This window comes from Priapulus caudatus, unplaced genomic scaffold (assembly GCF_000485595.1).
Source record: "Priapulus caudatus unplaced genomic scaffold, Priapulus_caudatus-5.0.1 Scaffold303, whole genome shotgun sequence".
Classification (NCBI taxonomy): Eukaryota; Metazoa; Priapulida; class Priapulimorpha; order Priapulimorphida; family Priapulidae; genus Priapulus; species Priapulus caudatus.
Window position 1 is genome coordinate 113769 of NW_014577364.1, and position 17162 is coordinate 130930.

General features: G+C 42.4%; 1 protein-coding gene across 1 annotated transcript; it reads left to right on the forward strand.

Annotated features, from left to right (window-relative positions):
- The first annotated feature begins 63 nt into the window (after positions 1-63).
- LOC106808767 (rootletin-like) lies at positions 64-11936 on the forward strand. Its single transcript, XM_014811613.1, has 11 exons — positions 64-168; positions 661-1995; positions 2623-3276; positions 3656-3832; positions 5019-5084; positions 6009-6194; positions 7571-7684; positions 8379-8579; positions 8858-8935; positions 9324-9347; positions 9720-11936. Exons 1-11 carry the CDS (start codon positions 64-66, stop codon positions 9786-9788), a joined length of 3009 nt encoding a protein of 1002 aa, XP_014667099.1. The 3' UTR covers positions 9789-11936.
- The last annotated feature ends 5226 nt before the right edge of the window (positions 11937-17162 follow it).

A 17162-nucleotide genomic window follows, 5' to 3' on the forward strand; every position in this document is an offset into this window, starting at 1 on the left:
TTTACCCACTTGGCCGAAGAAGATTCGAGTTTCCATTGCGGACGCGAGTAAAGCACTTGAGAAATGTTGTCTGGCTTTGAGATACAGTCTTTTTTGGATGTACTGCAAAACAAGATGGGCGGGGAGTCAAAGGAATCCAGCCCAGAAGAGCCCCGAACGCTTGCGAAGGTAGGTGCTCCATCTTACCTACCTATGTCTGACAGTCTGAGTGTGTATATACGCATGAAATGCATAAATGTGTGTGTGATGCCATTTTCCCATCTGAATTGTTCGATTGTCATAATCAATTAACGTATCGATTATGACCGTTATTGATGATGATGATCATCAGCAGCAGCAGCCGTCGCATGGTCATCGACGTCGGCGTCGTCGTCGTACATGCATGATATGGTATAGTAATCGCTCATATTTTATTGATGTAAAAATCCACCGATGTAATTTTTAATTTTAGCCATAACCTGCATGTAATGTGGTGAGATTGAGACGTAAACAAAAATTGTTACCGTATGAATATTAGTATAGACTGGCATATACTTTTGTGTAGAGCTAAAACTGATCGACTATTGTTGCTCTGTGCTGGCCGTGAATAATTTAAATTGTGTAATTTAAGATGATTATATGTACCAATATTAGGTAATTAACATAATTTTCCCCACATAGGAACGTAGCGAAGTGGCGTGTGCAAGTCCTGGTCGCCCCAGCCCAAACCGACGCCAACCACAGCACTGCTGTGCTGCAGAAAGGGACATCGCCATCCTGCACTCAAGACTGAAGACATCAAGCAGGGAAACAAAAGTGCTACAGCGAAAGCTGAATGCTGTGGAGGTGGAGTGCCAGGAGAAGCTGGAAACGGTGAGAGTCGAGAGAGACGCGGAAACAGTGCAGCTGAGTGAGCAACTGTGTGTGATGCAAGCAAAGCTGGGTAGGCTGCAGCTCGCTAAAGAGGAGGCTGTTGAGAAGGTCGCGGTTTCACAACAGCAACAACTTGGCGGTAGTAACGAGGACATAAGAGCTGAACTAATTGCAACCATCGCGAAGCTTAAGGAAATAGAAAGCGAGAAGGAGACCTCCGTTTGTCGCATTGCTGAGCTCACTACTAAACTGCGAATAGTGGAAGAAAGGAAGCACCGCGAGGTAGCAGAACTAGAGAAGAAAGTTTGCAACTTAGAGGAGCAGAAGAATCAGCTTCAAGAGCAGCTGCTTGACATGGAACGATGCCTCCTCAACAATCTAAAGGAAGATGACTTGGAGAAGGAGAGGTGTATTCGAGAACTCACACAGAGAGTCACATTCTTGGAATCACTGCTTAAAGAAATGGGGGCAACTGTGGACCTGACGGGTGATGTCTGTGTCGTGGGCAGTGCCAGCCAAGTCAGCGTAGAGCACAAGCAAGACGCCATATGCTCGGAGTCACCTCTCGGAAGGAGAGATAGCACGGGCTGGGAGGGAACAGACAGTGGGTACAGCCAGTCACCGTTTCACGCAAGCTTCGGACAAATGCCATCCCTCACAAGCTCCCGGCAGGAGAGGGAGTGGACGGGGTCGCACGACACGCTCGACTCAACACTACCCTACCTCGCGTTCGACCAGCACGCCGACATCGCCGACATGGTGGGCGTGGTCGCGATGCTCAAGCAGCAGATCGACGACTACAAGAACGAGAAGGAGAAGCTGGAGGGCAACCACTGCGAGCAGGTAGCCATCCTGCAGTCGGCTCTCAGCGACCTGCAGGCGAGCAGTGAGGCGAACGCGAGCATCCTCCGCACGCAGCTCGATCAGATTCAGGCGAGCAAGGAGGCAGAGAGGCAGCGCCTTCAGGAGGAGATCGAGACACTGTTGGCGGAGAAGAACTGGGAGGTTGAGTCGCTCGAGAGACAGATCGATGAGCTGAAGCGCTCCCGCAAACTGTCGGACCTGCAGACGGAGCTTCGCGACCGTGAGTGCGAGATCGAGACGCTGCAGTCGAGCATTGAGGCGTTGGAGCAGACACAGCAGGTGAGTTGTAGTGGTAGTGGTGGTGACAGTAGTAGTAGTGGTAGTTTTAGTGGTAGCAGCAGCAGCAGCAGCAGCAGCAGCAGCAGTCAGGAACATAGCTAACCCATTTTGTCTGGGGGGGTGCAAGGCCATGTGTGTGGTGTTTCTGGGAAGGTGACCATCATTGATCATGTATTGTATTTACTTTATTTCTGGGGGGCAACTGCTCCTTGTCTCCTTCCCTCCCCCCTGCTAGCAGAGAGGAGCCCTGCACAGTAGTAGTGGCAGTGGTAATATTTTTACTGGTACTGGTAGTGGTAGTGGTAGTGGTAGTGGTAGTGGTAGTGGTAGTGGTAGTGGTAGCAGCTAGTAGCAGCAGGAGCAGCACTAGTAGTAAACGTTTATCACCACGTATAAAAACACTACATTATAAGACGACATTGACTGTGAAGCTAATCCATGAACTTTGGCAATTGAATTAAAATAGAAACGGAATAGAAATACAAGCTAATGTTGTTAACTACAATAAAACTATTCTGTAAAACGATCGGCGCAGTTATTTACATGTATAGGATTACATTAGCATTTGTCTTCTTTCAGAAAGTTTTTGCAGTTGTAAAACTGATTTTGTTATGTCTTTGTATCTAGGCTGAGGTTGTCATGCTGGAGAGCAGGATCGACGATTTGTTCAGTGACATTGAGCAGGATGCGCTGACCTTCACGACAAGACTGAAGGACGTCGAGGAGAGGAAGGACCGCACGATTGCAGAGCTGAAGGAAAAGCTGAAGCAGGTGGAGGCCGACAAGGATGACAGTCTGTTGCGCATCAAGGGCGAGATGAGGGAGATCACTTTGTACAAGGACTGCGAGATTTCAGACCTGCGACAGAAATTAGAAGAGCACGAGAGGACGAACGACGAGGAAGCTACCAGGTTGGAGGAGGAGCTCTCTGCCACGGAGCATAAGTTCAGCACACAGAATGTGCCCGAGTTAGAAGCGACGATTAACTGGTTGGAAATCATCAAGGAGACAAAGGAAGTTGAAATCGATGGATTGTGTCAGAAGCTGGCCACGAGGGATGCTAAAGTGGAGGAGTTAGAGACTAACGGCAAGGAGCTTAAGGCAAAAACTAAGCAGGATATGGTGGACTTAGAAACAAAGTTGCAGTGCAAAAGTGAGCTGATCGCCCTATCCAAGGTAATAGTCGAAGAACTCAAGAGCCAGTTGTATGAGATGCAGGTGAAACTGCAAGCTTTGGAGATGAAAGAGCAGAAGATGCTGATCAGTGATAAAGTTAATACGGTATGTGTAACCTCAGGCTCATTTTACGTGATTCAGAATCTATCTTTTGCAAAGGGTAACCATTGCTTGCCACAGTTTAGCAGGAAGACATGAATAAAATCAAGTCACTGCATGGTTACTAACATTTATATATAATGAACGTTTACCACAGTGATCGCCAATGCAGCAGACATTATACGTGTTAATATATACTTTAGCAGTGATTTGCATATTGCAGTGATGCTAGCTCAATGGCATAGAGCTCCAATAACCCAGTACTGACAACGAAATATTTACATTTATGTTTGTTTAGACATTTACCAGAAATCCTTGATAACCAGTGTAAAAAAAAAAGTGTGAAGAACAACGAAATTATGGAATTGAGGAGTTTGTGTTTCAGGTTGTTGATGGTAAGAAGGAAGAGCTTGCGCTACTGGAAGCAAAAGTGCGCAGTCTGGAAGTGATACTGGGGTCCGCAAGAAGTGAACACCTACAGGAGGTGCAGAACCTCGAAAAGAGGCTGATGGCATTAGGCAACCAACTTGCCAGGGATCAACAGAGACAGCAAGACTTCCAGGTAAAGTGAACAAAATCATCATCATATTCAATGCACGCACTCATGCATTCATAAGAGTATCTGGGTGGTCGTTTGCCCATTTGTTCATTTTATTAGTTTATTGTTCCATTCCTTTATTCTTTCATTAAGCCAACATTCTCTCTTTTTGATTGATTATTTATTACTTACTGCCTTCCTTTTTTATAATATACAAAAAATCTCATAATTACCAAAAATATTTCCCTTTATTATCTATAATTGATCTATAATTCCCAAACCTTGAAAATTTGACTATTTCAAAAGCTGTTCGATTGATCTGCCAAAACTCATCATAAAATTCTCCTTTTAATTGTTATCTATATCATTATCGTTTTTGTTGCAATTAATATAGTAACTTCTTCAATATCAATATATTACTGATTTTGGTTGCAATGGTATAACTGGTTTCCGCATATCAGATAAATATGTTTGACGCATACACATATAAATGGCCGATATGTCACCATAGACACTCAGGTAATTATTTGTGCCATCTAATCTCATGTGGCATGGCCAAACTATTGCGTCTGTAACACAATGCATAATTGCTATTGGTACTCTAAGTGGATAAGTTTTGATTGGTCAAAATCATGCAGCCAGTACTATATTGTTTTTTAATTTGTCTACTGAAAAACTAAACGTACTGCAACTATAAGCTAAAGTAAAATAACTAAGCTAAAATAAGCTAGTTAAAATAAGCTAAATAAGCTAAGGTATTCTTAGCGTCAAAATTGAAATGTACACAAAGAATTGGGCCTACATGGATTTCAATGGTAAATTATACAGGGTTACAGAGTTTCATTTTGCTATCACTGATATTTTATTTCTCTAAGAGATGAAATCATTTAAATATATGCCTGAATATTTCCAAAACCTATCAATATTGTAACACTGCACATTAACGAAATTGATTTCAGTCAAAATTTTGTGACATAAACTATGCATCAACTAGCAGCTGGCACTTTAAACCATGTGTTTTTTACACATTCATCTATATCTAGTCTATTCTGTATAGTCACTCCGGATAATCTATCAGGGAATGGTCGCCGACGTGCAAAGAGGTGCAGAGCAAGATGAAGCGATGGAGTGTTGCTCATGGGGGACGTTTGCGACAGCTGCGGTAGTAGCGGATGCTGATTATGACGACACTGTTGTCTGCTCCATACAGAAACGTGATAAGGACATACTGTTGCGGGAACTTGAGTCCAAGACTGCCGAGCAGGAGCAGAAAATCGTATGTGGCATTCAGGGAAATGTATTTTTGTACCTAAATGTTTGTTTTTGTAATATTTATGAGAGTTATCGATTAAAAATATTGGATCTGGTGAGGTTTCGTGAGTTCAATGTACACAACATTCGTTTACATGCTATGGCAGGGGGAACGGGTTTTTTTAGGACTCAGATTGGACAATTCTAGTTATCTGGTAACTGGATGAATTTTTCGTGATTCAGGAATAGAATTCAACTTCAACTGGAATGCAGGAAAGCCGAAATCGTGTTTTAATTAATTGGGAACTAGGAAATAGAACATTTTTAACTGTGAATAGAATTCCCCCTGTTCCCTCTTCTGCTATTCGTCCATCATAAATATCAGAATGGTTATATGGCAAAGCCAGCTAGAGGACAGGACATAGCAGAATGTCACCTGAATATTCTGAGGTAATATACAACAACTGGGCCAACTATGCCAACGAAACCATTCAATATGATGGACTTATCTTAACATAGATAAAGGGCCGGACACACCAGGCGATTGCATCGGCCGATGGCATCAGGCGATGGCATCGCCCGATGGCAGCGCGCAGTCGTGGACACACCAGGCGATTGCATCGGGCGATGGCATCGCCCGATTCTTGCGCGCGCAGTGCGCTTGGCTGATGAACTCTGATTGGCTGATGAATTGTAAAATCGGGCGATGTTATCGCCGGTCGCGGACACACCAGGCGATTGCATCGGGCGATGGCATCGGGCGATAATAACAAAACGTTTTGATCTGTGCGATGGCATCGGCCGATGGCATCGGGCGATGAAATTGGCGGCGATTGAGTGGACACACCAGGCGATTTTCACGCCGATGCCATCGCCTGGTGTGTCCGGCCCTTAATGGTTACATATGTAGTTAAGGTTTAGTTTCATGTGACATCCTTTTCTCTTTTAGGAAAGGTACACTTCGAAGTTGGAGAGGGCTGAATCTGTAATAGAACAGCTGCAGAATGAAGTTCGACAATACAAGAGTTCACTGGTGGAAGTTGACACAATACTGAAAAATCTGCAAATAGAGTCAAACCGAAAAGGGAAGCCAGAGCGCGGTGAAGCAGATAACTCAGGAGATGAGAGCAGCCAGGTAGGCTGAAGGATAACGTTGCATATATGCTCTCTTAAACATCTTATCTCATTGCATAGTAATTCACATTGAAGCCCTTTCCATAGGGGGATCACCATGGTTATAGGGATACTATGTATTCAGGAAAGCCAATTAAGGTTGTCCTAAGGTTTTTTTGGCTCAATGTCCAGAGTCAGCCAGAAAATAAACATTTGCTCAATTTTACAGTTAATACAGTAGCGTAATTCAAGATTGTATCATCTGTATTTGTTTCTTGGGATGCAGTTTAGTATAATTATACGGAGAAAATCATCTGCATGTGTGCCTCTGTTAGAAGGCTTTGCTGTTTTACTTTTCAGATATGCTGAGTAAAAGACCATGTACTACTGCAGGGGATGAATTTCGCAATTTTAGCCACTTGCGAAAAATCGCGAGTGCCTAAAAAATCTACGTGCTAAAATGAATTCTAACGTGCAATTTTTTTGTACAACATAAACTACTTTTTGAATATTATGGCATTATGACATGTATGAAAGTGTAAACAGCGTATGGTAAATAACGGCGAATTGAAACTTGTTTAGGCAATTTGACCGACCAGTTTGACCATTAATCATGAAATATATTCTTTCCGTGATCGACAGTGATAATGTATGCGGTGTATACTATAAATTTCCACTCGCAGAAAATAGCAAGTGCTTATATTTTCTACTAGCAATTTCTCAATATCGACACGCATTTTGCGAGTTAGCAATAGGGAAATTCGAGCCCTGCAGTAGTACTTCTACTACTACTATTCATGTTACTTTAATATTTGATATTGCATATCCCCTACTCCCTTTACTGTGTACTAAACTCTACCACATGTTGTCACGAGCTCTCTTAGTAGAAAGTAACCCTATCAGGGATTTCAAGTATTTTCTCATGCAACTAGTTCAAAAAGCATAGTGCATACATGTCAACTAACAAAGTCAAACTGCACACCTGCTATTCAAATTTTACAATGTAGGCCTATCACTATAATAATCTTGGCAACATGAAGCTGACATTGTGGCCCTCCCCCAAACTAATATAATAGTACTGCTTATATTTTAAAAGTAGGATTTAAAAAAAAATCAAACAAATAATACGGTTCTCCTCGCGAAAATACAAGGTGTTTTTACTGTGCTTTATACCCCTCGTTCATTTACACGAATGACTAATATTTTAATGTGCACGTTGCAGCAACTATGTAATATTATGTTGCTGGAAAGATAGAGAAAAGTGATCATCATTTCAGTAGATCTGCCGGTCTTCATTTCTAGTATCATAATTTATTTTTGTGCCACACTGCCCATGCTGATAATTGTTTGAAGCGTAACTCACTGAAAATATAAGTTCCAGTTTCTTTGTAATTGCAGGGTGAAAAAAGGATAACCACTTGTGAGGAATGTAGAGGGGAAGATAACCTGGTGCTGGGCAGAGCGAGGGAGATAACCAATATCATTAGATCCAGCACTGAGAGGTTCCAAGAAGTAATCACAGTAAATTACTATATAATATTTGCTTCAAGCACAAGTAATTAAGCAAAGAAACTAATGCAATTGGTAAAAATTAGTGCATGTGCTGAAGAAATTCTTGGACATATACCTGTGTAGTTTAATTGTTAACTTCTATGTCTACTATAATGGTGATATACTCTCCTACGATACCTATTTTATGAAGGCATTGGCAATTACCAAAAAGTTGCTCCAAGTAGCACAAGAGAATAACGCCAGCAAACGTGATGCAATACTGATGCTGTGCCTTTGCATGTAGTCCGAGTTGACTCGAGTACGTGCGCCAACACATGCTGCATGCAAGCAAATCGCCCTCTCATCGATGTGCGAATAAATCGATCTGCCTGAGCAAGATGGTCACTCCCACTTTGGATATTAGCAAGAGTAGATAATAACACAATTGACACACAATAACACAATAAACAATTGTTATTATCTACTCTTGATATTAGTGATGTTATACGTCAGCCATGCTAGATCGGTGTATAAGCGTTTTTACACGTGCACGCCAAATTGTCATCCTTGCAGCACTTCGTTGCCACGCAGGGTTGTTACAATGCTCCTATCTCGACTGTGATTGACCAGATGCACCTGTCAATCATCCAGGAGGAGGGGTCAGTTCTCTGAACATATTCAGCGAGCAGACCCGTGATAAATCTTCTCCAAACAGGAGGTCGGCTTCCTGCGCTCGCAGCTGCAGGACGAGATCACGAGGAACCGGAGCCTGCAGACGGAAGTCGGCAAACTGCGCGGCGTTGTGAAGACCGGCTACGCGGCCCTGCAAGAGGAGCAGCTCCGAGTGTCCGACGTAGCACAGCAGCTGCAGCAGCTGCGCCACCTAGCGGACAACAGTTCGAAAGAGGTCGACAAGGTACATCTGCAATAGGGAAGTGTGCATGAGTATATCGAATCCGAATCGCAACAATCACGAGAGTAGCAAAAATTGCAGTGCATAATATGGTCAAGTGCTCGTTTTCTGTACGTGTATGGTACTTTATTTTAACGCATATATAATTTATTTCATATTTTTTTGCATTGACTGTAGTTATAGTCTCTCAATTTCGATTAGAGAGTAGCCATGTTGCTTTGACTACTTAGGCTTGTTCTGTTCAACATTTTGAAAAGATTATGTTTTCTGACTTTATGCAGCTAAAGAAAAAACTAGCAGAGAAAGAGAAGCAGTTGCAGTTGGAGGTTGCTGCTAATCACCAACTCAGTGCACAGTTGGTGAGTTAATTACACTTAAAACATATCTCAGTAATTATTTATGTCGTTGAACGTACTATACTAGCTGCATGGTATCTAACTGTCATATGCAATACTTAGCAATGTTTAAAAATTCAGTGGGGATGCTGCAGTGGGTTGGACTTATTCTGTTCATTCATGGAAATGGCTCGGCATGTCAAACCAGAATAGGAGGTTTTATGGTTTAGGATTTCTCGTATATTGGATATTCTCAATATATTGAGACAGCTGTTCTATACGTAATGGTGATCATATTTAATTTTAAAATGTTTACCTCAAAAAAGTATTCAAATGGTAAGTCAAATAGGTATAGTGTAGCTATGATAAAATTAATCATCTGTGAATTGTGTCTTTCTCTGTTCATTTGCAGGAGAAGAGTGGGGCCATGACAAAGGTAATTAACTGGCATGGCCATTAAAATATTGTTATTGTGTTGTAATAATAGACTATCCTCGTCATCACGAAAGTGAGCATTTTAGAATGTTTTTAATAGATAAGCACCTTTTTGGCTTCAATTATCACTTTTCAATATCAACTATTCAATTTAGAAACTTTAATATTAAATTGCATTGGATTTTAACCTTATATATTTTCAATTGCTTGTCATGCCCCTTTCATTGAGCATTCCTACACCACCCCTAACCAGGTGCACCCTCTTGACACAATTGCCTGGATTCACCCCTAGTTGATGTATCAGACTAATTAATATGTAAGTTAACAGCTACAATGATTACATTCTGAACTAGTATGCTGTATTTTTTAATAGGGGAAAAGAAAGTCTGGACGAAGTTTTCCGAGAAACCTCTTCTGTATGTCAGACCATACAGTGCCATGAGATGGAGCCACCAGAATACGTTACTATAGGCTTTCATCCATGTCACGTGCAGCAGAAGCCAGTACAGATCGATGCTATTCTTGCATGCTTCTTCTTACACTTCACACGCATGCACACATACACGCGCACGCACACAGGTGCATACGCATCAAGAGTACATAATAGAGATCTCTATTATGTACTCTTGATACGCATAAATGTAGTGCGTTTTGCTGGCTTATACAAATCACCCCCGACTAGTATATGTATATATGGAATTGTAATCGGGTAGGAATAGGCTCTAGTATATTGTATTTACATAAGTACCATCTGGCATGGTTACAAAAATATTTGATTCTATAAGTCGTGGTTCCCATTAATTATTCATAGCAGGAAATGGTTAGATTCTATAATGAGGCACTGCTGTAATAAAGAATTATCTATACTATTTATGTGGTAGCAATTGAGATAAACCAGTGTAAAGTTTGTGCGCGTTTCGTCTGCATTGCATTTTTCAATGTTTTGTTTGCAATGTGCATTTCGTGCGATTGCATATATATATACATATATATATATATGAAACAATCTATTGCTTAACTTTAGTAAAGTTTACATAAGAACTTCCATGGTGTGCCAAATATATATTAAGCAAGGTAAAGGTAATGGGTACCTTTACATATGTGAATTGTCAGGAAGATATTTACAATACACGCTGTTTTAAAACTATGCCAGTAGCTCTCATGGCTATATGTGTGAATTGTGACACAATCTCTAGACCGTCGTACAGTTCGTATAGAGTTAGTGGAAATGCACTTCGACCTCTGTTAGCTTTTTCAGCTAATCATTGGATGTTACTATTGCCTCTCAGACAGCAACCAGCGGCGTTTGGTGAATGTAGCTAGCTGGTGCTCAAACAGGATAGGAAGGATAGGAAGATTTTACTAGGTTCTAGTTTACCTAAGGACAGAGTAGGTGTCTTGATGCGTGCGTCGTTGATATACTTGACGCTTATATGTATATATATATATGCATATTGGGTGTAACAGTCTAGACTTGTGGTTTAAATCTAGACTGTGGCTTGATTTCAGCTGCTTTTATCAGGGAGAGTGACATCTGTTAGGTATATCGGTTAGTGATATCTGTTAGGTAAACGTCACGTCTAATATATAAACGGTCCGATTGCACGCGAAAGCAGTGTATCAGAGAGGATATCTCGTGAATTTTGAAATGTGAATTTATCTTCTGCTGACCTAAGAAACTAATTCTGTCACAAAATCAACCCGAGTTGTGATCTAAATTGGCATGAAAGACATAGGCATATGTCGTACATCCTTCATAGATGATAATGATATTAACATCAAAGACGCGTTATCTATTGGTATTAGAAGTTTTCGTGCCATCGTTACTGTTATGTCCTAGGAATATTTATTATTATGAATATTATATTACATTATTAAATATTATAATGTTTATATGGTTGCTATCTTAGGTTTCGTTGTGCAGTTGCAGAGGTAGCGTACGTAGCTATATCTGTACTCGGTTCAACCATCCCCATATATTACACATGTTATGATATAGCACATTTGTTAAATATTATGTGTGCGTGCGTGCGTGCGTGCGTGCGTGCGCTTGCGTGTGTGTCTACTATTCTAATACCGATGAGGGCGTATTCAATGGAGAAGCACATTCAAATCGTGTAACTAGCTAGAGTTGGGCGTGATGTCATTGTAAGAAGCCTTACGTCAACTACGATTTTACTGTCGCAATTACAATACTAACAGTAATATAATTCCGACACCGCCTTTTGCAGGCATTACCTAGACTGAGAATTACTGAGACTTTACTAGAGTTCGTTGAAAATAAATTTGAGACCTACATGGCAATCAGAAGATGTCTGCCTAAGCCAGAAGATTACCTGCAGTTCTATATTATGCATGCAATTTATTCTAGATGTGATCAGGAGTGTATCAAAACACGTGTATTTTGATACACTCCTGATGTGATAACAAGCTTCTCTAGATGTGAATGTGATAACGAACGCCGATAGATGTGATAATATTTTTATCGTACTTGTTGTTAATTTCTTTTCCCCGCATCGCAATCCAATATTATATTATTGTTATGGAACCTATACCCAATGGTTTATGTTTATGGTTTGTTGAAAATAAATAAGCGTTTAAATTAAACTTGTACCCGTTGTTTTTGTAGTTATGCACTTCCTATGTATATATTTGATAAAACGTCATAATGGTATAGTTATGTCTGTGCGCGTGCAGGCGTGTATGCTTTCTCTAATTACTGTACGTTTTCACTATAGCGTAACCGTTCCTTTTGGTACGTTTTTCTGCGCGTGTCTCGTCCGTAACTTACGGCGCCAAGCTAATTGTTTTCGAATTTGCCCGACAGTCGCGCCAACCGTCCTCTTCTCAGGCGATAACCTATTAAATGCGACAGGGCTGTAAATTGTAAAGCCCCTTTGGTGTACTATAGTTTGATATAAATTAGTAAATTAATAAGCCTCTAGTCTGTCACGTATTCTGTACCTGGATACTCTGTAAGTGAGTCATTCCGATGGTGATAGATTCATCCTTTTCATACTTTTACTAATTACCCAGCCGCCAATTACTACAATTATAGATCGCAGCATGTTTTTGTCGATAGGTGGCGTCTCTTTCTTTCTTACAGTTTACAGACCGCTCTCTCTCTCTCTCTCTCTCTCTCTCTCTCTCTCTCTCTCTCTCTCTCGCTCTTTTTCTCTCGCTTTCTCTCTCTCACTCTATTTAACCCTTACTTTGTGTACGTGTGCTTGTGTACGTGCATGTGGTTGTGTGTGTTTGTACGTTCTTGCGTGTACGTGCGTGTATTCGCGCGCGCGTGTGCGTGCGTGCGTGCATTCGCAAGCGCGTGTGCGTGCGTGCGTGCATTCGCAAGCGCGTGTGCGTGCGTGCGTGTACGTGCGTGTAGTATAGTGGTTGGCTAAACGCCCATCTGTACCACATGCAGGCACCTCGGCAGTCTCAATAATAGAGTAAATTTGGCGAATTGTATTTACTACCAGTCCTTATGTATATGTGGCCTATATCAAATTATGTATATAATTGCAGTTTAAATTTTTTTTAATTCTATTTTAATTTGCCGTACGCACGCCGTTATTCCCATCTAATAATAGATGTAAGAATAATCTGGAGAAAATGTTAAAATGAAAAAAATCGGTAGTTTGTGCAGTGCCGCGCGTGCGGTAAAATTGTATATTGAATACAGGAGTATTTTAATGGCATTTACGTAGAAATATTAGACAATAGATATCGTATATCGTATAATTTGGTAGTAAATACAATTCGTCTTTATTTACTATCGTTTTATTATTGAGACGGCCCGAGTCCTGCGTGCGTTGCCCTAACTCTGTGTATGGCCACCCACGCGTGTTTCTGTCTGTGTTCGACTACTCACATCAATCTCTTCTTCTTCCATCTATCTGCCAACCCTTTCACATTTCTGCGTAGGGAGCATCACTGTCTCACTGTATAGCTTGATCAGATGCGCACATTCTGTAGCTTCTTTCTAGCCCCCGTATTATCTATTCTATCTACCAATCACTCGTGGCGGAGTCGCTAACAATCGCAGCCTGTAAGAGCAGCATAAGAACGGCGGCGGCGCTATAGATCGATGCTTGGCTGTGCAAAGTGGGAAAGAGAGCCGACAACCCCTCTTCCCCACGACTCGCGCAATGGGCGCACTCGTCTATTGACGAGCTGCTGCAGGCAAGCTGTAATCTTTCCTCACCACAGTGTGGAAGTGAGACTAGCGCGGTGACCAGAGTGGAGATGGTCGCACGACCCGAACAACCTGCTGCGTGAAGCTCAGAGCCGGCGTGAGCCGCGGTGTCAAATGCGAGACAGATCAAGAACGGCCGACAGATAGCAGAAGAGGCGCCGACAGAGAGGCAGGGAAATAAGCTAGGGAGACGCCACGTACAGAGAGAGAGAGAAAGCGTGTTTGTATGAAGCAGGAGCGATCGAGCGCGCTCGAGAGAGCTCGAGCGAAAGATGAAAAGTGAGTAATAGAGAAAAGGGAGAACACAGAGAGCGAAAGAGAGAGGTATAAAACAGTGTGATCGAGAAAGCGAGTGAGTGATAGGGAGTGAGAGAGAGAGAGAGAGAGAAAGAGAGAGCAGAGAGAGAGAGAGAGAGAGAGAGAGAAGATGGTAGACAGAGAAGGGGTAGAAGAAAGAGAGGGAGTAGAGAGAGAGAGAGAGAGAGAGAGAGAGAGAGAGAGAGAAAGAGAGAGAGAGAGAGAGGAGAGAGAAAGAGAGAGAAGAGAGAGAGAGAGAGAGAGAGAGAGCGCGCGTAGAGAGAGAGGAGAGAGAGAGAGAGAAAGACGAGAGAGAGAGAGAGAGAGAGAGAGAGAGAGAGAGAGAGAGAGAAAGAGAGAGAAGTGAGAGCTGGCATAAGACAGTGAGAGCGAGAAAGCGAATCGAACTGAGCGATGGATTCGTGTGTGTGTGGCGTGCGGTGCGTGCGGTGCGGTGCGTGCGTGTGCGTGCGTGGCGTGGTGCGCCAGATGCGTGCGTGGCGTGTGTGTAGATAGACAGAAACGAGGACGAGCAGAAGACAGGCAGACAGGCAGCCAGCGAGACAGACAGGCAGCCAGACGAGACAGCAGACCTAAGACAGATAGAAACGAGTGACATAGAGAGAATCTGATCAGGAGTACGAAGAAGAGAGAGTAACGAAGAAGAAGAGAGAGAGACAGAGCGAGAGAGAGTGAGAGAGAGAGACAGAGCGAGAGAGAGAGAGAGAGAGAGAGACAGAGCGCGCGCGAGAGAGAGAGAGAGAGAGAGAGAGGAGATTAAATAAAGGGATAAAAGATTACCTAACATAAAAGGAAATGTGCGTTTTAGTTCTCGCGACATAAGTATGAGTGGGCGTGCGGTGCGTTGACGCTAAGTGACAGGGCGGCGGCCAACACTCTCATCTCTCTGACCAGAATCGTGTCGGGGTTGTGTTTTTATCACATGATGAAGGCGGGCGGGAAGCCACTGCGTTTCGCTCTGTATAACGCGGCTTCCGATTAGCGCTCGTCGCGGGCGGATGGCGTCCTCTCTGTCGGAGAAGGTCACCTTGCAAATTTCTGTTTTCATTTTTGTTAGGCGATAGGTAGGTTGCGTCGCGAGTTCGTCAACTGTCGGCGCTGTTGCTATACCCCGACCTCACGTCGCGTTACAGTAATGGGTTAGCGCGAATCGACAGCGACTGTAGAAACCACTAGGCGGAACGGACGGGCCTAGCTGCCCGGCGAGCCATTTATCATGCTTGGGTTAGGCAGGAACCTGGCGGAGCAGGTGGATCTACCAGCGAGGGTCAGTGCTGAGCCGGTGTGGCCTATCTCGGAAGTGATTCTCTCGTCTACGCGTTATGCTTTCGGATGTCGCCGCACAAAGGTCATTTAAATCAGGTCGTCCTTATATACGTACTCTGCGCGCTGTATTTTAAATAGTTTTTCGGCAGAGTGGCCTTTTCTAGTTATACGAATCGTTTATTAAACTAGTGATGAATATTTGCATAGTATTTTTCGTTAGTGTATACTCGCTGTATATTAATGCTAATGAAGATGGTAAATTAACCACGGACGAGAATCATACATGTGTTTATCATAAGTATCTCGTTATTAAAATTATTCGCTCTAGATAGCTGCTCCTAACGACGATAATCACTTTCCCGCTCTGGCAATTATGATCCGTCGCGTTAAGTTTATAGTCTATACGTGTGTTATTACACTCAGGTTGACGTGTTTGTCGCACACAAATGCGCAGCGAAGGCCGAAGCCTATAGTCGGAAAAGAGGCAACATTAATAAATATTGAAGTAATCATCAGGAATAGAAGGATAACTACGCGCTACCTTCGTTAATTAATTAACAGTATACGTGCGGTATCGGCGCTTTGCGTGGAGAGCTGAGGCCTATTCATCGGTAGTGTGCTTTATTATACTGGCCTGCCTAGTTATTTTTTTTATACTTAATGCAGAGTATATATATACCAACTTTATTGATATTGACCATGTAAACGTAAATGTAGGAAGTTAGAAGGTGCTTCTTTGCTATATTTATCAGCCAGCACCATCACTCCAGATTCATCAGCAGCAACAGCACTCATCGTCGTCAATGTCCGTCGTCATTGGTTGTCATTTTTGTCAATATCTTGGTCAACACTTGAGACTTATAATGGACTAATACAGTGTTTTAGAATGCGGTGAGATGCGTAAAATCAGGGGTTATGGAGCCTAAGACATATATAGAATGCAGGCGATTTTTTTTGGGGTGGTAAGGCCCCCCACGTGACGAATTGCCACCCACGTGACGGTTTTTCGTGCGTGACGGATGCCACCCAGATGAACCGCGAAGTTCTATCAATTAATACCTAACGTTTCTGAAACGGAATTTTTAATAAATTTGCTAATGCGGTATAAGATATGCCCACAAGCCTAATACGCAAATAGGGCAGCGCGACGTAGTTGGGATGGGGTGGGCCGTGACGTAAAACAGGTAATCACCCTCTAATTCACCAATCTTGAACTTGACGTGGTTATTTTTTAACGCATATGGCCGCTTAAGGCGCACTGCACCGCCGCTCAGTGTCTGGTTGCTTGGCTTCCACGCGTTTTCGCTGCCGATTATGCAAACATCAATTATTGCGTCAAAACAATCTAATTTGTAGTGAATTACACGACTTTTATCAGTTTTTATCCCATGAAACGCGCAACAATTGTGGAAGCGGTACACGCAGGTAACATCACAAGTTCCGCCGAAGGCCCGTTTGTTTCTATATCTGCCACATGATGGCAGCTTCTTACAAGTGCAAATGAAATTTCGTGTAACTTCCATAGATTTTTTAACTAATGCAAGCTAGATTCGCGATCTATCTGCCATGCTTTTACTAGATGTCGGCATGCGTGCCTTCCACAGTCCTGGATGCACATTATGCAATCGACCATAATGCTGTCTCTATTTACCGGCTAATTCAATAGTAACACATAAGTGGCGAGATGTTTTTCAAGTTTACGATATAGTAACAAACGAATGCATTAAAACGTCACTGTATCTACATTTCTGTGCTGGCTTTTGGTGTCACTGTCGTGCGACATAAATTATATACATAGCAGTTTTTATTAGCACCGTCTAAGCTCAACACAGACAATACGTACATTCACCGGATTACTTGCTCGCTCGCTGCACCGTTATTTCTAAAAAATACGCAAATTATGTCTTGATCACCACTTGCCAGCTTTCCAAATCACAGTCGTTCTTTAATTTTTAAAGCTAATTTAAAAACATGTGATAAACAGATTTAAAGCTAATTTAAAGTGTATATAACAATATGGTAATGAACATATAAATT

Bases quoted from the DNA above. Each gene is read 5' to 3' on its own strand.
- LOC106808767 (XM_014811613.1), top strand. From the start codon at position 64: ATGTTGTCTGGCTTTGAGATACAGTCTTTTTTGGATGTACTGCAAAAC. The intron at 3,277-3,655 runs GTATGTGTAACC...TTTGTGTTTCAG, and splicing joins TCAGTGATAAAGTTAATACG to GTTGTTGATGGTAAGAAGGA. The intron at 3,833-5,018 runs GTAAAGTGAACA...TGCTCCATACAG, and splicing joins AGAGACAGCAAGACTTCCAG to AAACGTGATAAGGACATACT.